At 39.7% G+C, this 27,379-nt stretch overlaps 2 protein-coding genes across 2 annotated transcripts in view; one reads left to right on the forward strand and one right to left on the reverse strand.

Annotated features, from left to right (window-relative positions):
• The first annotated feature begins 776 nt into the window (after positions 1-776).
• Positions 777-24,309, forward strand: LOC133555793 (very-long-chain enoyl-CoA reductase-like). The gene is made up of 11 exons (XM_061905175.1): positions 777-1,432; positions 9,241-9,292; positions 9,359-9,403; positions 9,485-9,588; positions 13,122-13,237; positions 13,316-13,421; positions 15,229-15,301; positions 15,366-15,409; positions 15,480-15,537; positions 16,762-16,850; positions 22,786-24,309. The coding sequence occupies exons 1-11, from the start codon at positions 1,265-1,267 to the stop codon at positions 22,957-22,959; spliced, it is 1,029 nt and encodes a 342-aa protein (XP_061761159.1). The 5' UTR covers positions 777-1,264; the 3' UTR covers positions 22,960-24,309.
• samd1a (sterile alpha motif domain containing 1a) overlaps positions 24,188-27,379 on the reverse strand; it is a 29,549-nt gene continuing 26,357 nt past the window's right edge. Inside the window, exons 5-7 of the mRNA XM_061905174.1 lie at positions 26,954-27,038; positions 26,776-26,890; positions 24,188-24,817 (exon numbers count right to left, since the gene is read on the reverse strand). Of these exons, the coding sequence (XP_061761158.1) occupies positions 24,671-24,817; positions 26,776-26,890; positions 26,954-27,038 (347 nt within the window). The 3' untranslated portion in view covers positions 24,188-24,670. The remainder of the gene's footprint in view (positions 24,818-26,775; positions 26,891-26,953; positions 27,039-27,379) is intronic.

Raw genomic sequence — 27,379 nt, forward strand, 5'->3', positions numbered from 1 at the left:
TAAGCAGGGAAGCCCAGACTTCCCTCTCCCCAGCCACTTCGTCTAGCTCTTCCCGGGGGATCCCGAGGCGTTCCCAGGCCAGCCGGGAGACATAGTCTTCCCAACGTGTCCTGGGTCTTCCCCGTGGCCTCCTACCAGCTGAACGTGCCCTAAACACCTCCCTAGGGAGGCGTTCGGGTGGCATCCTGACCAGATGCCCGAACCACCTCATCTGGCTCCTCTCCATGTGGAGGAGCAGCGGATTTACGTTGAGTTCCTCCCGGATGGCAGAGCTTCTCACCCTATCTCTAAGGGAGAGACCCGCCACACGGCGGAGGAAACTCATTTGGGCCGCTTGTACCCGTGATCTTATCCTTTCGGTCATGACCATAGGTGAGGATGGGAACGTAGATCGACCGGTAAATTGAGAGCTTTGCCTTCCGGCTCAGCTCCTTCTTCACCACAACGGATCGATACAACGTCCGCATTACTGAAGACGCCGCACCGATCCGCCTGTCGATCTCACCACAAGTACAACCCATTTATTTATTTATCATTTGTACACAATTCAATAATGTTACAATTCAGTAGATTATACTCGACATATTTCCTCACACAGGGGAGACAGGAAAAGGAGAGTGAGCAGGAACAAAAAAAGGACCGCATGGATTTTGGAATGCCTTTTCAGTCCAATTTTGTTCTCGCAGAGGTCAGGTAGAGGAAAGAATACCCGGCACACAGGTGGTCCGAGGTCATGGAGGGAGTAAGCAAAGGGGGTTATAGTGTACGTGTGTTGGCATGTTGAGGTCTTTCTTCCCTCCCATCGGCCTTTCATTCGGGCCTTTCTTGAGCTGCCAAACCAGAAGCAGAGCAGTCGAGTCTCCAATCGCTTCTACAGAAGCCGTAGTTGAGCGGCGTCCAAAGACCACTCGTTGGTATTGTGTTCCGTGAGCGGCGTCCCAAGGTTACCAGCCGAGCTGCTGTGCGAAGAGCAAATCAGCTGGCTTATATTTAGCCTTGCAAATGGCGCTCTGTGGATTATGTCTTGCGACTCTCCGGTTTCGTCTTCACCGAGTGTGTTTGCGAGCATGACTGGGGCTCCGGTCCGTGCTATTCAGGTGAGGCTCCCAGTGTCGTGTTCTTCCGCACCGGCTCGTCTTCCAGGCATTTTTTTCGCTCCCCCCTTGGCGCAGCAAAAGATATTTACAGAGGTGAGGAGAGCAGCAAATCCACTCGAGTCAGGACGTGGGGACGACAAGTCCAGTCTCCTTAGGGGCGGGGGATCATGGATGTTCTGGCCTTAGAGGCAAAGAATGTGAACGGTGCAGAACCAGAGAAGAAAGCTGCGTCCAGGCCCAGACCTAAACCTCCAAAAAAGCCCAAAAGGATTGTGTACTTTGAGGTAGAGATTGTGGATGTTAAGACCAAGGAGAAACTTCTACTCCTGGACAAGGTGAGGATGCAAGCTTTTTTTTTTTTTTTACGATGTCATTTTTAGGTCATTTGATACATAAAATAATTTTTATTTATTAGGGACCCTATTGAATTTATAGCGTTTTATTCTTTCTTTATTATTATTCCGCAGCTTTGAGCTGTAATTTGATCCTCTTAACATGCTTCAAAACTCACCAAATTTGACACACACATCAGGACTGGCGAAAATTGCGATCTAATCAAAAAATCTAACCCCAAAACTCAAAAATGTGCTGCAGCGCACCCTAGGAATAAAACACATGGCCGTTTGAAGTCCTTGACCCTACCGAACTAAGACAGCTGAAGAATAACAAGCATGTTGTAACGTTTATGGTTCCTTTTGGCTCTTTGTCACCTGGCGAACTTGCGATTTAATCAAAAAACCTAACCCAGAAACTCAAAATTGCGCCGTACCGCCCCCTAGGAAGAAAACACAGACACAACTGCCTGTAACTTCCAGTAGGAATGTCGTGGCGACATGAAACAAAAACCTTTATGTAGGTCTCACTTAGACCTATATGTCATACACTGACATACTTCAAAAATCAACAGTAAGTTTGCAATTCCCCCTTCAAAACAAACGTTTTATAAAAACACTCACCTTTGCCTCTTTGAGCTCTAATTTGACCCCCTTAACATGTTTCAAAACTCACCAAACTGGACACACACATCAGGACTGGCGAAAATTTTGATCTAATCAAAAACCTGACCCCAAAACTCAAAATTGCGCTGTAGCGCACCCTAGGAATAAAACACAGACAAAACTGCTCCGAGGACACAACTGCCTGTAACTTCTAGTAGGAATGTCGTAGAGACATGAAACAAAAACTCTATGTAGGTCTCACTTAAACCTACATTTCATATATTCACAACCCCCAGCAAAAATCAACAGGAAGTTTGCAATTCCCTCTTCAAAACAAAATTTTTATAAAAACACTCACTTTTGCCTCCTTTGAGCTGTAATTTGACCCCCTTAACATGCTTCAAAACTCACCAAACTGGACAAACACATCAGGACTGGCGAAAATTGCGATCTAATCAAAAAATCTAACCCCAAAACTCAAAAATGTGCTGCAGCGCACCCTAGGAATAAAACACATGGCCGTTTGAAGTCCTTGACCCTACCGAACTAAGACAGCTGAAGAATAACAAGCATGTTGTAACGTTTATGGTTCCTTTTGGCTCTTTGTCACCTCCCAGGAAGTCTTTCATGTCACAAGATAGCTTTGGACAAATGTGTGCCGTTCTTTCAGCAGTGTGATTAAGTCTTCCGACTGCAAGGATTCTGTAAAAATACAAGAGCCAAATAACTGCTCGTTAATACCACAGCGATCTCCAGCTATCATGCTGAGTGCTTATAATTAACGGCGATGACATCAATACACTCATGTTGGGTTCTGTGAAGTACAAACCCCGTTTCCATATGAGTTGGGAAATTGTGTTAGATGTAAATATAAACAGAATACAATGATTTGCAAATCATTTTTAACCCATATTCAGTTGAATGCACTACAAAGACAACATATTTGATGTTCAAACTTATAAACTTTTTTTTTTTTTTGCATATAATTAACCTACAATTTCATGGCTGCAACATGTGCCAAAGTAGTTGGGAAAGGGCATGTTCACCACTGTGTTACATCACCTTTTCTTTTAACAACACTCAATAAACGTTTGGGAACTGAGGAGACACATTTTTTAAGCTTCTCAGGTGGAATTCTTTCCCATTCTTGCTTGATGTACAGTTTAAGTTGTTCAACAGTCCAGGGGTCTCTGTTGTGGTATTTTAGGCTTCATAATGCGCCACACATTTTCCATGGGAGACAGGTCTGGACTACAGGCAGGCCAGTCTAGTACCCGCACTCTTTTACTATGAAGTAAACATGTGGCTTGGCATTTTCTTGCTGAAATAAGCAGGGGCGTCCATGATAACATTGCTTGGATGACAACATATGTTGCTCCAAAACCTGTATGTACCTTTCAGCATTAATGGTGCCTTCACAGATGTGTAAGTTACCCATGCCTTGGGCACTAATACACCCCCATACCATCACACATGCTACCTTTTCAACTTTGCACCTATAACAATCCGGGCAATCCATGAATTGATTATTGTGGACTCCGACTTAAACAAGTTGAAAAACTTATTGGGGTGTTACCATTTAGTGGTCAATTGTACGGAATATGTACTGAACTTTGCAATCTACTAATAAAAGTATCAATCAATCAATCAATGGTTCTTTCCCTCTTTGGTCCGGAGGACACGACGTCCACAGTATCCATAAACAATTTGAAATGTGGACTCGTCAGACCACAGAACACTTTTCCACTTTGCATCAGTCCATCTTAGATGAACCTAAGCCCAGCGAAGCCGACGGCGTTTCTGGGTGTTGCTGTTAAACTGTTTTCGACTTGCATAGGAGAGTCTTAACTAGCATTTACAGATGTAGCGACCAACTGTAGTTACTGACAGTGGGTTTCTGAAGTGTTCCTGAGCCCATGTGGTGATATCCTTTACACACTGATGTCGCTTGTTGATGCAGTACAGCCTGAGTGATCGAAGGTCATGGGCTTAGCTGCTTACGTGCAGTGATTTCTGCAGATTCTCTGAACCCTTTGATGATATAAGGGACCATAGATGTTGAAATCTCTAAATTCCTTGCAATAGCTGGTTGAGAAAGGTTTTTCTTAAACTGTTCAACAATTTGCTCACGCATTTGTTGACAAAGTGGTGACCCTCGCCCCATCCTTGTTTGTGAAGGACTGAGCATTTCATGGAAGCTGCTTTTATACTCGGCCCTGCGATGAGGTGGCGACTTGTCCAGGGTGTACAATGCCTTCCGCCCGATCGTAGCTGAGATAGGCGCCAGCGGTTCCCGCGACCCCAAAAGGGAATAAGCGGTAGGAAATGGATGGATGGATACTTTTATAGCCAATCATGGCACCCACCTGTTCCCAATTAGCCTGCACACCTGTGGGATGTTCCAAATAAGTGTTTGATGAGCATTCCTCAACTTCATCAGTATCTATTGCCACCTTTCTCAACTACTTTGGCACGTGTTGCTGGCATCAAATTCTAAAGTTAATGATTATTTGCAACAACAAAAAAAGAGTTTATGAGTTTGAACATCAAATATGTTGTCTTTGTAGCATATTCAACTGAATATGGCTTGAAAAGGATTTGCAAATCATTGTATTCTGTTTATATTTACATCTAACACAATTTCCCAACTCATATGGAAACGGGGTTTGTATACAATAATGCCATCTAACGTCTTAGAATTGCCACTTCATGCAAGGTCTACTAAATAATACAGTACAGTACTTCCAAATGATACACAGAAGAGCAGAGCTAAATACCTTTTTGTTTTTTAAAAACGATACCTTTATTTACACATTTAAACACATAAAAGTTATGAACATTGGTACCGTGAAGTATCTGAATCGAATCCAAAGTAACGAAAATAGGTACTAAGTTGATTCAAATGTGAAAGGTTTCTACAAGCAAGACAAAAGTATGTGCAAGCGCTTTTGATTGAGAGGGAGGGTCTGGAATGCACTGATCGATACTTTCATGTTTGTCTACGAAAATGTCCAAAAGAACCAGAAAAAGACTCTGGATTTGTCGCTTTTTATAAGAAGCGACACATTTACATATAACGCAACAAAGTAGCTAAGTTAGAAACACAAACCCGTCCTGCTACATCTCCTTATTCTCTTGTAGACCAAGTGTGTTTCAGGTGTGTTCAAGCACAGTTGCAATAACGAAGGAATTGCAAGTGAAAGTGAAAGTATTGCAACATTCTATTACTATACATTACAGCAGGGGTGTCAAAGTCACTTTAGACCTGGGGGGGCACATGGAGAAACAGCTACTCCCAAGTCAAATCACGGCACCACAACTTAAAATAAAAACAACTTCAGATTGTTTTCATTGTTTAAAAATAATAAATAAATAAATGGGTTGTACTTGTATAGCGCTTTTCTACCTTCAAGGTACTCAAAGCGCTTTGACACTACTTCCACATTTACACACACATTCACACACTGATGGAGGGAGCTGCCATGCAAGGCGCTAACCTGCAACCATCAGGAGGAGCAAGGGTGAAGTGTCTTGCTCAGGACACAACGGACGTGACGAGGTTGGTACTAGGTGGGATTTGAACCAGGGACCCTCGGGTTGCGCACGGCCACTCTCCCACTGCGCCACGCCGTCCCCATAGAACAAGCACATTCGGAAATTGTACAAATCATAATGTTTTTTTCTTTCTTTTTTTACAATTACCTGTTGTAGTTAATAGTATATATACTTTATTTGTTATTTATATTTTCTGAACAAATTATGTGAAAATGTTCATCAATTAACTTATTGGTGTTGATTTTCAATCAAGATAAAAAAATATATCCAAATCAAACTAAAGTATGTTATTGATGTAGTTTGATAATTTTCCTTGAATGATGTACTAACATCAAGTGGTTTATTTTATTTTGGGTGGGTGGAGTGTCTTGCCCAGGGACACGGCGGCAGGGACTGGGATGGTGGCGGAGGGGATCGAACCTGGAGCCCTCAGGTTGCTGGTCCGGCCGCTCTACCAACCGAGCTATACCATAATTAAATACTATTGTATTTAATAAGTATTACCGTATTTCCTTGAATTGCCGAGGGGCGCGAATTGATTTAAAACCTCTTCTCACTCCGGCACTTACCAAAGGCATGCAGTAAAAATTTGAGTGCGATGTAAGCTTGGACCTTAAATCCTACTGAATAGCTCTTAATCTTCTTTCCTTTATGCGATTTCAAATTACCGGTATTGAAATCAGCCTCCTCCATTTTGAAAATGATGAGAGTAGAAGTGTCACTTGTGACGTCAGGAGTTTGACTAGGCGGAAATACTAAGCATGCGCTAATTATTTTGGGAAGCGAGTTTGACCCGGCAGTAATTCAAGGCAGGCGGCATGGCATAGTGGGTAGAGCGGCCGGCTTGGGGGATGGGGGGTTGCCCACATATGTGGTCCTCTCCAAGGTTTCTCATAGTCATCATTGTCACCGACGTCCCACTGGGTGTGAGTTTTCCTTGCCCTTATGTGGGCCTACCGAGGATGTCGTAGTGGTTTGTGCAGCCCTTTGAGACACTAGTGATTTAGGGCTATATAAGTAAACATTGATTGATTGATTGATTTTTTTTACATATGTAGCATCATCTACAAATATAGAAATAATTGCTATTCTGAAATCCAGTGGACGCATTTGGAACAGCTGTTTCTTTCATTAAAACATTTCAGGTTCATTTTTATACTTCGCAAACTCATGCCACGGGCCGGATTAAATCAGTTTGTGGGCCTGATGAGGCCCTCAGGCCGTACGTTCGACACCCCTGCATTACAGTAAGGCAGGGGTCAGGAACCTTTTTGGCTAAGAGAGCCAAAAAGCCAAATATTTTAAAATGTAATTCCATAAGAGCCATATAATATTTTATTTAACACTGAACACAACTAAACGCGTGCATTTTTAAGTAAGACCAACATTTCTAAAGTATAATAAGTCTCTTATTCTTTGTAATAACATTGTTATTCTGAAGCTAACTGTGGAGGGGGCGTGGCCTGTGGGCCTGCAGTGAACGGAGGTGTGACAGGACCGGCCTCTGAATCCGCGACAGGTGCGTAGATGGCCCACCTGGGCCTTGTTATCTAATCACCTGTCACTCTGTTATAAGCAGCAGCCAGGAGCAGAGACGGGGTTGGGGCTGGAGCCAGAGCGCGAGCGAAAACGAAAGAGAAAAATAAAATTGCTGGAAAGCAACTGAGGGACTTATCTAAAAATAAAACAATATTGTAACCCTGAAACAGGCTCTCATGTCAGTGCTTGGTGGTCTGAAGAACCCCCAGGAGGGCAAGCCCCACACTAACCAATAATAACTTCTTACCATTAACGCAATTTCTTGAACAGGTGCGGTAGAAACAGATGGATGGATTAAAAATGCATAAGAATGTTTTATATTTTGAACATTATTTTTAACACTGTGATTACAAGTGGAATTATTCATTACTTATCGTGTTAAGCAACGTCAGCTCAGATTTATCCGAGAGCCAGATGCAGTCATCAAAAGAGCCACATCTGGCTCTAGAGCCATAGGTTCCCTACCCCTGCAGTAAGGTATTGTTTCTTTAATCAGAAAATAACAGTAAATATTTCAGCTCTTATTTTGTTGTAATGCACATTGATTTTATCGTGAAGGCCGATAATATGCCTTATTTGGCAAAATTAAAACGAGATCTATCCATAATTGAACGAGTGGATTTTACCGAGCCCATACGACGATCTACATTTCTAGTCCCATTAATAATGTGTTTATTAAATGTATTTGTGACGGGACGCCACCAATGCCAACCATTTTCACATGAATCACAACATAAACTAGTAAATAACTCTTGTTTGGGCCGATGGCTTCCATTTTTTTAATGTTCATTGTTGTCCACCAGATGGTGCTATATTTTCCCATTTGAAGCATGCAGCAAAATGTGTTTGACTGTTTACCACAAAGGTGCCTTGCTACTGGAATGATAACAGTGTGACTCACCAAATATTTTGAAAAAGGATGCGTGTGTTTTAATTTGGTTGTCCTTTTTTTTTTTCTCTTAAAAAAATGTGAAACTAAGTACTCAGAATCCTCGAAATATAAACTACCGTATTTCCTTAGATTGCCGCCGGGGCGCTAATTATTTTAAAACCTCTTTACCAAAGGCATGCGGTAAATTTAGGCCTGCATTTATAAATTTGAGTGTGATGTAAGGATACCATCATTAAAAAATCATTTAATAATAATAAAAAAAAATTTATTATGGTTTTACCTTTACTTATAAATGAAGTCCATGCGCAGCTCCTTCTGATCAAAAGCATCGATAACTTGTTTATAGAAGTTTTCCTTATCTTTCTTCAGTTTTAAAAGTCTCTCTGTCTCCATGGAGATCTTCCTTTATTACCTCCTGCGTCGATTGAAAGTCCAGTTTAGAAAACTGTTTTATTTTAGATATGTAATCCTCCATGTTAAAAGTGCAAGCGAGAGGAAAAAAATAAAGGATCGCTGCTCAGTCTTGCTGCTTGTTGTCACTTCTTCTGCAGCCGAGTAGTCGCAAGAAGGATCACTAGCGCCCTCTACCACCAGGAGGCGGGAGTCATTTAATGACTCATATTTGACACACGCAGCTACGGTATATTAATAAAACATAGCTGCTTACTGTTCTTTTTAGCATATTCAATAGCTTGGACCTTAAATCCTACTGAATAGCTCTTAATCTTCTTCCCTTTATGCGATTTCAAATGTTTGAAATCAGCCTCCTCCATTTTGAAAATGATGACAGGTGAATTGTCACTCGTGACGTGACGAGTTTGACCCGGTGGAAATTCTAGACATATGCTAATTATTTTGCGAAATGAGTAAAACCTGGCGGAAATTCTAGACATGCGCTAATAAAAATAATATTTTGCGAAACGAGTTTGACCCGGCATTAATCCTGAGCTGGTGGTAATGCTAAGCATGCTCTAATTATTTTGCGAAACGAGTTTGACCCGGCAGTAATTCTAGGCAGGTGCATACTATATACCTGGTGGCAATTTTAAGGAAATACGGTATTTGATATTTAATCAATTAAAGCAGAATTAATTTACACATATTGACATGCAAAAAGTGAAAATAAATATTGTTATATTTTGCAACATTTTCTTTACATACAAATCTTCCCTACAAGAAGTGAAAACAAATATGCATTGTTGCACCGCTGTCATCACAGGTGGAGCCAACCGCCACAGTTCTGGATATCAAGGCCCTGTTTCATAAATCATGTAAGTCAACAACATGACAAAGTCACAAATGACTTCCAACATGACAACATGACACATTGTCTACAGATCCTAAGTGGCACCCGGCCAGACAATCCCTGCGCCTGGATCCCAGTAGGAGCCACAATCCTATCTTTTGATTGGCAGAAGGTCATGTGATCTTGATTGGCTGAATGTTTTTTCTTTTCTTTTCAGAGACTAAATGTCTCAGGGATGAAGAAGTTCTCCAAACCCTTCCTGTGGGAACCACAGCCAGCTTTTACTTCAGCGACCTAGGACCTCAACTGACGTGGGGAACAGTGAGTCCACACATGAGCAGATGTTTAAACTACTAATATACAGTCGATAAAGACAGTCTGGCTCACTAAACAACAGCCGCTATTTTTGCTCCCAAGGATGAATGCAATTGTTTTGACGTTAATTTTTCTGACAAAACCAAGCAAAATAAAATTTCCACACATACAAACCCCGTTTCCATATGAGTTGGGAAATTGAGTTAGATGTAAATATAAACAGAATACAATGATTTGCAAATCCTTTTCAAGCCATATTCAGTTGAATATGCTACAAAGACAACATATTTGATGTTCAAACTCATAAACATAATTTTTGTGTGCAAATAATCATTAACTTTAGAATTTGATGCCAGCAACACGTGACAAAGAAGTTGGGAAAGGTGGCAATAAATACTGATTAAGTTGAGGAATGCTCATCAAACACTTATTTGGAACATCCCACAGGTGTGCAGGCTAATTGGGAACAGGTGGGTGCCATGATTGGCTATAAAAGCAGCTTCCCAAAAAAATGCTCAGTCTTTCACAAGAAAGGATGGGGCGAGGTACACCCCTTTGTCCACAACTGCGTGAGCAAATAGTCAAACAGTTTAAGAACAACCTTTCTCAAAGTGCAATTGCAAGAAATTTAGGGATTTCAACATCTACGCTCCATAATATCATCAAAAGGTTCAGAGGATCTGGAGAAATCACTCCACGTAAGCGGCATGGCGGGAAACCAACATTGAATGACCGTGACCTTCGATCCCTCAGATGGCACTGAACCAAAAACCGACATCAATCTCTAAAGGATATCACCACATGGGCTCAGGAACACTTCAGAAAACCACTGTCACTAAATACAGTTGGTCGCTACATCTGTAAGTGCAAGTTAAAGCTCTACTATGCAAAGCGAAAGCCATTTATCAACAACATCCAGAAACGCCGCCGGCTTCTCTGGGCCCGAGATCATCTAAGATGGACTGATGCAAAGTGGAAAAGTGTTGTATGGTCTGACGAGTCCACATTTCAAATTGTTTTTGGAAACATTCCACATCGTGTCATCCGGACCAAAGTGAACCATCCAGACTGTTATCAAATCAAATCAAATCAACTTTATTAATATAGCACAATTGAAATTGACCACAGGGGTAGCCAAAGTGCTGTACAATGGGCAGGTTGAAAACGAGAATCTGAGCAACACAACACAACACAAACAAAACACGATAAAAAATAAATAAATAAATAAAATAAAATAATATATGTTTTTAAGAGAGATTTAAAAACAGGAAGAGAGGAGGCTATTTACATCTAACACAATTTCCCAACTCATATGGAAACAGGGTTTGTAATTTCAGGTTTCACGTAGCCTGAGTGTCCTTGTAAACTGGCCAAATTGGAGCTGAATATCCGACATTATTATGTTTTATCAAGAACCATGCAATGTGTGAAAATAGATGTCTGCAATAGACTATAAAGTGTAATGAATGATATAATACAGACTCCAGCTTCTCCTCAAACCTAATATGTGTAAGCGGTATAGAAAATGGATTATAAATTATTATTAAACAAAATAAAGAAGTTTAGAAAAATCCCCATTTGTTTTTTTTTTTTAATAATTTCTGATCATTTCATTATCCTCTAAGCAAAATCGAATAGATTGCTAGATTTATAATTATATTAAATCATTAATTTTTTTCAAATGTCCATCCATCCATTTTCTACCGCTTATTCCCTTTTGGGGTCGCGGGGGGCGCTGGCGCCTAATATAATTGAAAATTATAACATTAAAATTATAATTTTATTATTATTATTATTAGAAATTATAATATGTAACACTTTAGAGCAGTGGTCCCCAATCTTTTTGTCGCTGCGGACCGGTCAACGCTTGATAATTTGTCCCATGGCCTGGCTGGGAGGAGGGGTTAGGTGGATGGGAGGATTTTTATTTTTATTTTTTATTTATTTTTTTTTTTTGGTCATGAAAAAGGGAGTTTTTTTGGGTTGGTGCACTAATTGTAAGTGTATCTTGTGTTGTTTATGTTGATTTAATTAAAAAATTAAAACATTTATAAAAATTTCCCATGCTGCCTGGTACCAATCGAGCTGCGGCCCGGTGGTTGGGGACCACTTCTTTAGAGTGTATTATGGTATCCAAATCATGATGAACAAAAAATACAATTTGATAAATAATTAAAATATTTTCAATTTCAGTTTCAATACAAGCCTTAAAAGTAAATCGGCCAGACACATATTTACTTATGTTGTTTTAGTATTTCTAAAAATGTATGATTTTTTTTCCATAAATGTTTGCCACAGCCAGTCAATGGCAAAATAATAATTCATGATTTAAGCAGCACTGTGGGGGGTCTGTCACTATTGTAAATAAAAGAAACAAAAAATGTAGAATAGGTAACCAAAATGCCTAGATATAAAACAAGTTCTATTGGTCAAGCATATCATACACATACTATGTTTCAGGGGTAGGGAACCTATGGCTCTAGAGCCAGATGTGGCTCTTTTGATGACTGCATCTGGCTCTCGGATAAATCTGAGCTGACATTGCTTAACAGGATAAGTCATGAATAATTCCACTTGCAATCACCGTGTTAAAAATAACATTCAAAATATAAAACATTCTCATGCTTTTTTATGTTCAAGACGTTGCATTAATGGTAAGAAGTCATTTATTTATTATTGGTTAGTGTGGGACTTGTCCTCCTGGGGGTTCTTCAGACCACCAAGAGCCTGTTTTAGGGTTACAAATAAAACATTGTTTTTTTTTATTTTTCTCTCAGTTGCTTTCCAGCAATTGTCTTTTTCTCTTTCGTCCTCACTCGCGCTCTGGCTCCAGCCCCAAACCCCGTCTCTCCTCCCGGCTGCTGCTTATAACAGAGCGACAGGTCATTAGATAACAATGCCCGGGTGGGCCATCTACGCACCTGTCGCTGATTTTGATGCGGGTCCTGGCAACATCCTGCTTTGCTGCAGGCCCGCAGGCCACGCCCCCTCCACAGTTAGCTTCAGAATAACAATGTTATTATAAAGAATAAGAGACTTATTATACCCTGGAAATGTTGGTCTTAGTTAAAAATGCACATGTTTAGTTGTGTTCAGTGTTAAAAAAAAATATTATATGGCTCTTAGGGAAATACATTTTAAAATATTTGGCTTTTTGGCTCTTTCAGCCAAAAAGGTTCCTGACCCCTGCTATATTTACTACTAATATACCATTTGTTTCACCATAATAAAACGTTGTGTGCATCTCGATTAGATGTGATTTAAGCACAACTAATTTTTTGAGGCGTCCAGAAGCCTCACTCGTGACGCCCGTCATATATCGTATGTAATAAAATTCCATGTGGCCGCTTTGTGTTCCTCCTCCTCCTCCGCCTGTCCTCTACGCCGGGACATCTAATCTCATGGCCTCATTTCTCCTGCTGGTGTTTATCCCCTTCCAGCCTCTCACTTGGTTCACCCTTTAGCCACTGGCTGCCTTCTCTGTCCTCACACTGCAGTGCTGCCTCCCTGCACGATGACCACCCTTGTGTCCATTTCAGGTTTTCCTGGCAGAGTGTCTGGGCCCACTGCTCATCTATTTAATGTTCTACTTCCGCCTCCCCTTCATCTACGCTCCAAAATATGATTTTACCAGCAGCAAACACTGGGTGGTGCAGTGAGTATCAACCTGTGTTGTTAGGAGGGAGTTGCAATACATAAACAAATCAATAAAAACGTACCTTTTTTTTTGCAGTTCTGCTTGCATCTGTCACTCCTTCCATTACATCAAGAAGGTTCTGGAGACTCTGTTTGTCCACCGCATCTCCCACGGGACCATGCCTCTGAGGAACATATTTAAGGTGAGCTAGTTGGAAAGCACAACAAAATGGTTAAAAGATTGCTTAGAAATGAAGATGTGCCCATCGAAAATGTATGTGGTCGCCATTGTCGAGTAATACCTTTCGAAAGGTACAAACCCCGTTTCCAAATGAGTTGGGAAATTGTGTTAGATGTAAATATAAACAGAATACAAGGATTTGCAAATCCTTTTCAAGCCATATTCAGTTGAATATGCTACAAAGACAACATATTTGATGTTCAAACTCATAAACTTTTTTTTGTGTGCGAAGAATCATTAACTTTAGAATTTGATGCCAGCAACACGTGACAAAGAAGTTGGGAAAGGTGGCAAAAAACACTGATACAGTTGAGGAATGCTCATCAAACACTTATTTGGAACATCCCACAGGTGTGCAGGCTAATTGGGAACAGGTGGGTGTCATGATTGGATATAAAAACAGCTTCCCAGAAAAATGCTCAGTCTTTCACAAGAAAGGATGGGGCGAGGTACACCCCTTTGTCCACAACTGTGTGAGCAAATAGTCAAACAGTTTAAGAACAACCTTTCTCAAAGTGCAATTGCAAGAAATTTGAGGATTTCAACATCTACGCTCCATAATATCATCAAAAGGTTCAGAGAATCTGAAGAAATCACTCTTGTAAGCGGCATGGCCGGAAACCAACATTGAATGACCGTGACCTTCCATCCCTCAGACGACACTGTATCAAAAACCGACATCAATCTCTAAAGGATATCACCACATGGGCTCAGGAACACTTCAGAAAACCAATGTCACTAAATACAGTTGGTCGCTACATCTGTAAGTGCAAGTTAAAGCTCTACTATGCAAAGCGAAAGCTATTTATCAACAACATCCAGAAACGGTGCCGGCTTCTCTGGGCCCGAGATCATCTAAGATGGACTGATGCAAAGTGGAAAAGTGTTCTGTGGTCTGACGAGTCCACACTTCAAATTGTTTTTTGGAAATATTCGACATTGTGTCATCCGGACCAATGGGTAAGTGAACCATCCAGACTGTTATCGACGCAAAGTTGAAAAGCCAGCATCTGTGATGGTATGGGGGTGCATTAGTACCCAAGATATGGGTAACTTACACATCTGTGAAGGCACCATTAATGCTGAAAGGTACATACAGGTTTTGGAACAACATATGCTGCCATCTAAGTGCCATCTTTTTCATGGACACCCCTGCTTATTTCAGCAAGACAATGCAAAGCCACATGTTACAACAGCGTGGTGTCGTAAAAAAAAGAGTGCAGGTACTTTCCTGGCACGCCTGCAGTCCAGACCTGTCTCCCATGGAAATTGTGTGGTGCATTATGAAGCATAAAATAGGACAGCGGAGACCCCGGACTGTTGAAGGACTGAAGCTCTACATAAAACAAGAATGGGAAAGAATTCCACTTTCAAAGCTTCAACAATTAGTTTCCTCAGTTCCCAAACGTTTATTGAGTGTTGTTAAAAGAAAAGGTGATGTAACACAGTGGTGAACATGCCCTTTCCCAACTACTTTGGCACGTTTTGCAGCCATGAAATTCTAAGTTTTTTATTATTTGCAAAAAAAACAAAGTGAATGAGTTTGAACATCAAATATGTTGTCTTTGTAGCATATTCAACTGAATATGGCTTGAAAAGGATTTGCAAATCATTGTATTCTGTTTATATTTACATCTAACACAATTTCCCAACTCATATGGAAACGGGGTTTGTACCTCTGCGTGCGCTGTACAGTATTGTTTACAGTCAGTAGTATTAATGCTGGCTCAGCACTACTATTCCAACATGGGGTGTGTTGCTTTTGTCAGAATTGTGGCTACTACTGGTGCGTGGCAGCCTGGATGGCATACTACATCAACCACCCTCTCTACACCACGCCTGGTAAGTGCAACTATCTTCTTTACACCAGCATCTAGTCCTTCACCCGCCTCTCCCCTTTGTACAGTTTACGGGCAGCAACAGGTCAATGTCGGACTTTACATCTTCTGGGTAAGTTGAAGATGAACATCCTGGGGTTGATGTGCCACTGCTCACACTTTGCTTTTCTTTACCCGCACAGTTCTGCCAAATAGGGAATTTCTCCATCCATGTAGCTCTTCGTAACCTGAAACCACCAGGTAGAGCATTCGGGAATACTACTACTAATACTAATACTACAATTACTACTTCTACTAGTACTACTAATAGTTATACTACTACAACTATTATTATTAACACTACCACAGCTATTACTCCTACTATCACTACTACTTCTACTATTAACTCTACTACATATATTACTCCTACATTTACTACTACAACTATTACTACTACCACAGCTATTACTCCTACTATCACTTCTACTACTACTACTATTAACTCTACTACATCAATTACTCCTACTATTACTACTACAACTATTACTACTACCACAGCTATTACTCCTACTATCACTACTACTACTACTACTATTATCAACACTACTACATATATTACTCCTACAATTACTACTACAACTATTACTACTACCACAATTATTACTACTAATGTTACTTCTACTAATACTTCTACTAGTACTACAACTATTACTACTACCACAATTATTCCTACTACTATCACTACTACTATTACTACTAATATTACTTCTACTAGTATTACTACTATTTCTACTACTACAACTATTAGTACTACTTCTACTATAAACATTCCTACAACTATTACTCCTACTGTTACTACTACAACTATTAATACTACCACAAATATTACTACCACTGCTACAACCACTACTATCATAATTATTATTACTGATACCATTACTATTACTACTAATATTACTACAATCACTTGTACTGCTATTACTACTTCTCGTACAACTATTACTACTACTATTAATACCATTACTACCACAATGTATAATACTACTACTACTACTACTACCACTAATATTATTACTACTAAAGGGTAGTGCCACCCACGCTGGTTTTAAATGTAGATCAAATATGTAGATACTGGGTTTCACTGTGTAGAGCTCAGTCTCTAGAGAAAAGCGCTATATAAACATGATTCACTCATTTCACACTACTACAATTACTCCTATCACTATTACTACTACAATTACTACTGCTACGATTACTACTTCAACTATTACTATTGCCACAACTACAATTATTACGAGTACTATTAATACTACTTGTAAAATTATTACCTTTGCTATTACTAGAACTATTACTACTACTACTATTATGACTACTACAACTACTATTAATACTACTACAGCAATTACTACAACTGCTACAACTATCACAGTTATGACTACTACTACTTGTTAAAATAATGACTTCAAACAATCCCTTTCATGTCAGGTTCTAAAGTGAAAAAGATTCCTTACCCGACGAAAAATCCGTTCACGTGGATTTTCTGGCTGGTGTCGTGTCCAAACTACACCTATGAGGTAAGAAGATGCAAACATGTGCTAGACAAGGTAATAATTAAACATGTTTCATTAGTAATCCCTTACAAAAGGTACATTAAGAGTATAAAAACGGAGGCCATTTTTACCATAATAAATAAATATGTTGCAGACATCCAAAACACACTTTAGAGAGAAGACTTCAACAAATAAAAAATGATCAATACCACAATAGTATTGGCCACTAGATGAGACCCCACCAATCAGAGCGCACTGTTGAGAATGGTGGCCACTGATTGGCTCAGCCTCTGCTAATATAACTATATTGGATTTGAGAGCATGTAAAGGTGACTAAAGGGGGCGTTAGGACTATCATAATGTTCAAAACTTATCAGCAGGTCGTAAAAACAGTTTTAATACTCTAGCTATGAAAATATTCAATCTATAATCAATAATTAGTACTTTGAGGAAATTCATTTTTAACGGACAGATTGTAGCTGAGATAGGCGCCAGCGCCCCCCGCAACCCCGAAAGGGAATAAGCGGTAGAAAATGGATGGATGGATGGAGGTCCGGAAGCAATGAACACATAAACGAGGCTTTATTGTAATGCAAATAATGGGGTGGACAAAAACTGACAAACGTCTGTATTTTCTTTATTGTTAAAAATAATATTGGAAATGTAATAAAAAAAAGAAAAGTTATACTTGTATTGTTGTTGTCCACAAAAAACAATTCGTACATGAGAAGCATGTACCTCCAAATTGGGTCACTTTGTATTTTTGTCACAAACACCAAAAATGAAAGAAACTCACACAAAATGGTATTACAAAAACATAACAAACATAAATAAAATTAAAGCTGCAAGCAGCGATGGACGGCACAGAGTATTTATAGCCATCTTTTGTATTGAAGGGGGAATTGCAAACTTCCTGTTGATTTTAGCTGTGGGTTGTCAGTGTATGCAATATAGGTCTAAGTGAGACCTACATAGTGGTTTTTGTTTAATGTGTTTTTGACATTCCTACTGGGAGTTAGAGGCAGTTTTGTCTGAGCAGGGTGCCGCCATCTTGAGACTCTAATGTATTGCGAATGGAGAGAAGCTTTTGTATTGAATGGGGAATGGCAAACTTCCTGTTGATTTTAGCTGGGGATTGTCAGTGTATGAAATATAGGTTTAAGAAGTGAGACCTACATTGAGGTTCTTGTTTCATGTCTCTCTGACATTCCTACTGGGAGTTTGAGGCAGTTTTGTCCGAGCAAGGTGCCGCCATCTTGAGACAGCAGAAGCAGAGCCGCGGTTCTTTGAGGGCTCATAAAATCCAAACCGCAGCAGTAATTAAAACTCTTTCATCAACTTTTAATCAGAGGGGTTCAATCTCTCTCCTGTGCTTATTTGAAGCCGACACGACAAATGCGCTCAGAGGAGATAATGTTTGAAAAAAGGTGACTGTTTTTACACAACTTTTGTTTTGTCGGGGGAATTGCAAACTTCCTGTTGATTTTTGCAGGGGGTTGTCAGTGTATGAACTATAGGTATAAGTGAGACCTACATAGAGGGTTTTTTTTTTCATGTGCCTTGGAGTTACAGGCAGTTTGGTCTGTGTTTTCTTCCTAGGGGGCGCTAGAGTGCAATTTTGAGTTTTAGGGTTTAGTTTTTTTTATTAGATCACACTTTTCCCCAGTCCTGATGTGTGTGTCCAATTTGGTAAGTTTTGAAACATGTTAAGGGGGTCAAAATACAGCTAAAAGAGGCGGCGGTATAATAATAAAGAATAAAAAAATAATAATAAAACGCTAGAAATTCAATAGGGTCCTCTGTCCCTTTGGGACATCGGTCCCTAATAATTTGACAAATATATATTATTATTTTCTGTGGGATGATAGAATCTCTCGTTGAATATTCTGAACTCCTGCTTCCATGCCAGTGCTGTATATAGCAAACTGCTGCTAACTGGAGGTGTGCCAGGCATAGCGTACTTCTTAGGACACAGTTAAATCTCTATTGGAATGTTTTCAACTCCTGTTTCCATGCTCGTGTTAAAACTAAGCATCCCATCAGGGATGTCATGTTGTGCACCTTTGGGACAGCAAAGTATTTGAGACTAAATCAACAGCGCCTCTGGTGGTTGCACACAAGCATTGCACTCCTTTTGGGTCTTAATTACTTCTAAAACACAATTAATCAATAATCAGCCTAGCAAAAGCTAACACAACAATATGGCAGGATTGGTTCTTCATTACAAAGTGATTTAAAGGAGAAACTATGACATAGAGTTCTTTTAGCCCAGGTCATGCCAGGTGGTGTGGGTGTACCCAGGGAACACGCTTTATCAGTATCATGCTTCAAATCTCGCTTTGAAACGCTGTGTGCTGCAAAACATGCTGATTGGACCCATTATTGTCGGATTTTTATTTATTAAAACAATTTAAAAAAGCACAAATTGTTGCATAATTTTTTGTTTTTAGATTAAAGCATTTTGTATATTGTGCTCATTAGTTAATATTGCTTCATTTTATTTTTCAGTCTCGAAAGGCTCAAGTCGGTCAAAACATGTTTATAGTTAATATAAGAATTTTTTTTATGTTTTCAGGCAAATTGATGTATTTTAAGTCTTTTCTGTTCCATACTAAAACTATGTTATTAGGGACCGATGTCCTTTTGGGACAGAGGACCCAACTGAATTTCTAAGGTTTGATTATTATTCTTTATTATTATTCCGCCGCCTTTTTGAGCTGTAATTTGACCCCCTTAACATGCTTCAAAACTCACCAAATTTGACACACACATCAGGACCGGCCAAAATTGCAATCTAATCAAAAAACCAAACCCCAAAACTCAAAATTGCGCTCTTGCGCCCCCTAGGAAGAAAACACAGACAACACTGTCTCTAACTTCCAGTAGCAATGTCGTAGAAACATGAAACAAAAACCTCTATGTAGGTCTCAGTTAGACTTATATTTCATACACTCATATCTCCCAGCTAAAACCAACAGGAAGTTTGCAATTCCCCCTTCAATACAAAAAGGGGTTAAAAATGTTTCGCTTTTTTTCAAACATTATCTCCTCTGAGGCCGTTTGTCGTTTCCGCTTGTAATAAACACAGAAGAGAGATTGAACCCTTCTGATTAAAAGTTGATGAAAGAGTTTTAATTACTACCCCGGTTTGGATTTTATGAGTCCCTCAAAGAAATATTGCGCTGCTGCTGTTGTCACAAAATGGCAGCTTTCTGCTCAGAAAAAACTGTAGGACTGTCATACACACATGAAACAACCTCAATATAGGTCTCACTGAGACCTATATTTCATACACTGACCGCCCCCAACTAAAATCAACAGGAAGTTTGCTATTCCCACTTCAATACAACAACTGCATTACATTCACCATACATTAGAGTCTCAAAATGGCGGCACCAAGGCGTCCTTATAAAAAGCCCAAGCCACTTTGCAACTGTTTTTACTATGAGACTGATGTATAACACATGTGTATACAACTTTTTCTCATTGTAATAATCCATCCATCCATCTTCTACCGCTTATCTGGGCTTGGGTTGCGGGGGTAGCAGCCAAAGCGGTCCCATCCATTGCTGCGTGCAGCTTTAATTTTTAAATGAAGTTGTGTGTTTTTACTAACCATGATGTCAGAATAGGATGCCAACAAAGTATACACACCTTCTCTAAAGACCTCGTTCGGCCTCACTGACTCCCATTATAACTGCTATTTTGAACAGACTGTAGTCCTGGATTACTATGCCTTTTCCAAGAAAACCGAATGGATCTCATCCTTGCCGACTGAAAAACAAGCAGTTATTTTTTTGGTGTAATGGTGCACTTTAAATCACGAGATCACACCAGAAAACCATGATGCAAAATTCTCAAGAGCTTTGAGGTAAACTGCTGTTAAACCGCTAAAATGCAATAATTCTGACCAGATAAAAAATATATTATTAAAAAAATAAAATTATATATATATATATATATATATATATATGTATATATATATATATATATATATATTAGGGCTGCGAATCTTTGGGTGTCCCACGATTCGATTATTAATCAATTTTTTCGATTCAATGCGATTCTCGATTCAAAAACGACATTTTTCCGATTAAAAACATTCTGTATTCATTCAATACATAGATTTCAGCAAGATCTACCCGTCTGCTGACGGGCTGAGTAGTAGATTTTTGTAAAACAGCTTTTATAATTGTAAAGGACAATGTTTTATCAATTGATTGCAATAATGTAAATTTGTTTTAACTATTAAACAAACCAAAAATATGACTTATTTTATTTTTGTGAAAACATTGGACACAGTGTGTTGTCCAGCTTATGAGATGCCATGCAAGTGTAAGCCACTGTGACACTATTGTTCTTTTTTATTATTTTTATAAATGTCTAATGATAATGTCAATGAGGGATTTTTAATCACTGCTATGCTGAAATGATAATTAATATTGATACTGTTGTTGATAATATTCACTACTTTTGTTTTGTTCTGTGTGGTGTTTGTGTCTCCTCTCAATTGCTCTGTTTATTGCAGTTCTGAGTGTTGCTGGCTCAGGTTCGGTTTTGGAATTGGATTGCATTGTTATGGTATTGCTGTGTAGTTTGTTGGATTGATAAAAAAAAAATAAATAAATAAAAATAAAAATAAAAATAGATTTACAAAAAAAGGAAGAGAATCGATTCTGAATCGCACAACGTGAGAATCGCGATTCGTATTTGAATCGATTTTTTCCCACACCCCTAGCATATATATATATATATATATATATATATATATATATATATATATATATATATATATATATATATATATATATACATATATATATATACATATATATATATATATATATAGTATAAAATACTTACATGCACTGAAACTCAACTTAGTCTGTCTTTCTCTCTCATTCTAGCTCAGTAGGCACTGTAGAAATAAGCTGTCTGCTGTATCAAAATCAAAGTCATGAATTATTGACCTATTCAATGCTTTAATTCAGTGGTTCTCAACCTTTTTTCAGTGATGTACCCCCTGTGAACATGTTTTTTTATTCAAGTACCCCCTAATCACAGCAAAGCATTTTTGGTTGAAAAAAAGAGATAAAGAAGTAAAATACAGCACTATGTCATCAGTTTATGATTTATTAAATTGTATAACAGTGCAAAATATTGCTCATTTGTAGTGGTCTTTCTTGACCTTTTTGGAAAAAAAGATATAAAAATAACTAAAAAACTTGTTGAAAAATAAACAAGTGGTTCAATTATAAATGCAGTTTTCTCCACATAGAAGTAATCATCAACTTAAAGTGCCCTCTTTGGGGATTGTAATAGAGGTCCATCTAGATTCATCAACTTACTTCTAAACATTTCTTCACAATAAAATAAATCTTTAGCATCAATATTCATGGAACAACATCTAGATGTCAACACTGAATATTGCATTGTTGTATTTTTTTTTCACAGTTTATGAACTTACATTCATATTTTGTTGAAGTATTATTCAATAAATATATTTATAAAGGATTTTTTAATTGTTGCTATTTTTAGAATATATAAAAAAAAAACTCTCACGTACCCCTTGGTATACCTTCAAGTCCCCCCGGGGGTACACGTGCCCCCATTTGAGAACCACTGCTGTAATTAACCAAATTCAACTTATTTTTGAGAAATACTGCATGTTCTGCATTTTTTAATTATAAAAAGAACAGTGTTTTTTTTGTTTTTTTACAAAGGCCATAAAACATATATATTTTAATATCAAAAGAAAAATCTGAAGTTGTTAAAACATTTCAAGTGTTGAAAGTACAAAAACCAACACTGTCATGACGCTAGGAGTGTGTGTAGTCCATCACAAGGGTCAGTTCAATTTGTACAAATGCTGCTATCTCGTGGTTGCAGAAGGTTTTACGTGTGTGTGTGTGTGTGTGTGTTTGTGTGTGTGTGTGTGTGTGTGTGTGTGCGCACACAGCTGGGCTCCTGGATAGGCTTCAGCGTGATGACGCAATGTGTGCCCGTGGCTCTCTTCACCCTGGTGGCCTTGGTCCAGATGAGCGTGTGGGCTCGAGGGAAACACCGCGGCTACTTGAAGGAGTTTAAGGACTATCCCACCCTGCGCTCCTCAATACTGCCCTTCATCCTTTAGGGGAGGGACCACCCTGCTCCCTCCAGTCCAAGCTTGAAGCGGACTTGGGCTGGTTTCAAGTCTTAATTGACTGTTGTTGACAAGAAGATGCATTTTTTTTTTAAATAAATAAAAAGGTTACCACATTTCCTTGAATTGCCGCCAAAAACCTATTCTCACTCCGGCTCTTACCAAAGGCATGTGGTAAATTTAGGCCTGCGCTTATAAATTTGAGTGTGATGTAAGGATACCATCATGAAAAGCACATTTAATAAAAAAAACGTTATTATGGTCTTACCTTTACTTATAAATGAAGTCCATGTGCAGCTCCTTCTGATCAAAAGCATCAATAACTTGTTCAAAGAAGTCTTCCTTATCTTTCTTCAGTTTTAAAAGTCTCTCTGTCTCGATGGAGATCATCCTTTATTACCTCCTGCTTCGATTGAAAGTCCAGTTTAGAAAACTGTTTTATTTTAGATATGTAATCATCCATGTTAAAAGTGCAAGCGAGAGGAAAAATAAACTCTTGCTGCTTGTTGTCACTTCTTCTGCAGCCAAGTAGTCGCAAGAAGGATCACTAGCGCCCTCTACCACCAGGAGGCGGGAGTCATTTAATGACTCATATTTGACACACGCAGCTACGGTATATTAATAAAACATAGCTGCTTACTGTTCTTTTTAGCATATTCAATAGCTTGGACCTTAAATCCTACTGAATAGCTCTTAATCTTCTTCCCTTTATGCCATTTCAAATGATTGAAATCAGCCTCCTCCATTTTGAAAATGATGACAGGTGAAGTGTCACTCGTGACGTGACGAGTTTGACCCGGTGGAAATTGTAGACATGCGCTAATAAAAATAATATTTTGTGAAACGAGTTTGACCCGGCGTTAGTCCTGAGCCGGCGGTAGTGCTTAGGATGCGCTAATTATTTTGCGAAACGAGTTTGACCCGGCAGTAATTCTAGTCAGGTGCATACTATATACTTGGCAAAATTCAAGGAAATACGGTAATTGTCTTCTATTTGGATTTTGGCAGCAGACCCATGGTCATCAAGCACATTTTTGGTGCATTTTTGCGGTCCAGAACCAAGTTTCCAACTCAACTTTGGGGGGAAAAAAGGATGTCACATGTTTGTCGTACAGTATTTTTAAGTTCTTTGGATTTATTTCCGTACCGATGTGAACCATAGTTTGCTTACAGACATGTGTGATGATACAAATGTGACATTTGAAATAATTGTACCAACTAAGGCTGAATGAAGGCTTTATTTTTGAAGGACTGCTTTAAGTGAACTTCAGCCTGTGGAATGTTACACACTTCTCGTGTCTTCTTTGGAGGACACAACACGAAAACACGAATGCTAACAAATATTGCATCTGTTGTATTATTAAACAGGTAAGTACAAAACAAGGAAGTGTTAGCAGCTACTGCAGGAACTCGGGTTTTACCTGCGTCTTTTTGGGAAGGTGCCATCTGGGATGAGTCGGAAGAAGGTTCTGATTGAGTCCAAAGTGCAGCACTTCCAGGTCAGTGAGGAAGAAAGGAAGTCCAGGAGGTGCACGCCCATGGCTTCAAGATGCGGAGTGTGGCTCTTCTTAAAGGGCCGGCGCTCCTCCTTTGCGCGAGGGTGGAATGAGGCTCATGAGAGGTAGGATGAACGTCTTAAAGTCACACACTCTTCTCCCCCCCGTCATCCCTATATTGTCTTTGTGTGGTATCCAGGACCAGCTTAAAGGTCCTCACACTCCAGGAAGTGGCTCCTCTGGAGCACCTTGATGTGACGCTCGTAGATTTTGAGCGCGGGGCCGAGGCGGATGGACAGGCCTGTCAGCACGTCGCTGCGCTGCATGAGGAGCAGAGACTTGCCGTCTATCTCCTGTTGGGTGGAGAGAAACACACAACATCACGTCTTGCTTGACAGGACTGTAACTCTTCATTCGAGCCCAGCAGGCACTGCAGAAATAAGATGTCTGTTCTATCGAAATCAAAGTCATGAATTATTGACCTATTCAATGCTGGAATTAACCAAATTCAACTTATTTTGGAGAAACACTGCATGTTCTGCATTTTCCCATGGGGCGGCATAGCTCGGTTGGTAGAGTGGCCGTGCTAGCAACTTGAGGGTTGCAGGTTCGATTCCCGCTTGTGGCGGCCATAGTTACTGCCGTTGTGTCCTTGGGCAAGACATTTTACCCACCTGCTCCCAGTGCCACCCACACTGGTTTAAAATGTAACTTAGATATTGGGTGTCACTATGTAAAGCGCTTTGAGTCACTTGAGAAAAGCGCTATATAAATATAATTCACATAAAAAAAATGTTTATTTTTATTTTTACAAAGGCCATAAAACATATATATTTTAATATCAAAAGAAAAATCTGAAATTGTTAAAACATTTCAAGTGTTGAAAGTGTGTGTAGTCCAGTGTTTTTCAACCACTGTGCCGTGGGAAATTATCTAATTTCACCTATTTGGGTTAAAAATATGTTTTGCCAACCAGTAATTCCATCCATCCATCCATCCATTTTCTATCGCTTATTCCCTTTCGGGGTCGCGGGGGGCGCTGGCGCCTATCTCAGCTACAATCGGGCGGAAGGCGGGGTACACCCTGGACAAGTCGCCACCTCATCGCAGGGCCAACACAGACAGACAACATTCACACTCACATTCAAACACTAGGGACCATTTAGTGTTGCCAATCAACCTATCCCCAGGTGCATGTCTTTGGAGGTGGGAGGGGCCTATCCCCAGGTGCATGTCTTTGGAGGTGGGAGGGGCCTATTCCCAGGTGCATGTCTTTGGAAGTGGGAGGAAGCCGGAGGGAACCCACGCATTCACGGGGAGAACATGCAAACTCCACACAGAAAGATCCCGCGCCTGGATTCGAACCCAGGACTGCAGGAACTTCGTATTGTGAGGCAGACGTACTAACCCCTCTGCCACCGTTAAGCCCCCAACCAGTAATTATAGTCTGTTGTTGTTGAGTGTCGGTACTGTCTAGAGCTCGGCAGAGTAACCCTGTAATACTCTTCCATATCAGTAGGTGGCAGCAGGTAGCTAATTGCTTTGTAGATGTCGGGAACGGCAGGAGGCAGTGTTCAGGTAAAAAGGTGTCTAATGCTTAAACCAATAATAAACAAAAAGGTGAGTGCCCCTAAGAAAAGGCATTGAAGCTTAGGGAAGGCTATGCAGAACAAAACTAAAACTAAACTGGCTACAAAGTAAACAAAAAACAGAATGCTGGACGACAGCAAAGACTTACTGTGGCGCAAAGACATTGTACATCTGAACATGACATGACAATTAACAATGTCCCCACAACTGAAATATTCTTGATTGCGAAAACAAAGTACAAACCCCGTTTCCATATGAGTTGGGAAATTGTGTTAGATGTAAATATAAACAGAATACAATGATTTGCAAATCCTTTTCAAGCCATATTCAGTTGAATATGCTACAAAGACAACATATTTGATGTTCAAACTCATAAACTTTTTTTTGTGTGCGAAGAATCATTAACTTTAGAATTTGATGCCAGCAACACGTGACAAAGAAGTTGGGAAAGGTGGCAAAAAATACTGATAAAATTGAGGAATACTCATCAAATACTTATTTGGAACATCCCACAGGTGTGCAGGCTAATTGGGAACAGGTGGGTGCCATGATTGGCTATAAAAACAGCTTCCCAAAAAATGCTCAGTCTTTCACAAGAAAAGATGGGGCGAGGTACACCCCTTTGTCCACAACTGTGTGAGGCAGGGGAAGGACTTTCATTTGGTTTCAAAAGGGCCAACATGTCAATAAGGACACAATAAAAGCTGCATGAAGCACCAACCTGCATCCTGAAGGCCAAAGCCTGCTCTGGGAAGCCAGCCTCAGAGAAGTAAGTGACCACGTCCGCCACGCTCCACTGCAGCAAGTTCGGACTCATCTTCTCCTTCTTCACCGAGCTGCCAGGAGACGTGTGTTACAAGACCAGGAAAACATCTCCTTTGTGACGATGAGACACTCACACGTCTTGGCTCTGATCACCATTCACCAGGACCTGGTTGGCCTGCGGGAAGGAGGACAGTGTCTCTGCGCTCTTCTTCAAGGTACCTGTGCAACACACACACCGATAACAGCTCACATTAGATCTTTCAGAAGGGACCGAATTTAATCAAAAAACCAAAATCCAACGGCGCCCCCTAGGAAATAACACATACAAAACTGCTTGTAACTTCCGTTAGGAATGTTGTAGAGACATGAAACAAAAACCTCTATGTAGTTCTGACTTAGACTTAGATTTCATACACCGACTTCCTTCAGCAAAAATCAACAGGAAGTTGGCAAAACCCCCTTTAAAACAAAAGTTTCCTAAACAATGTCATTTTTGCCTCTTTGAGCTGTAATTTGACCCCCTTAAAATTCTTCAAAACTCACCAAACTCTACACACCCA

This window comes from Nerophis ophidion, linkage group LG07 (genome assembly GCF_033978795.1).
Source record: "Nerophis ophidion isolate RoL-2023_Sa linkage group LG07, RoL_Noph_v1.0, whole genome shotgun sequence".
In the NCBI taxonomy this organism is placed as follows: Eukaryota; Metazoa; Chordata; class Actinopteri; order Syngnathiformes; family Syngnathidae; genus Nerophis; species Nerophis ophidion.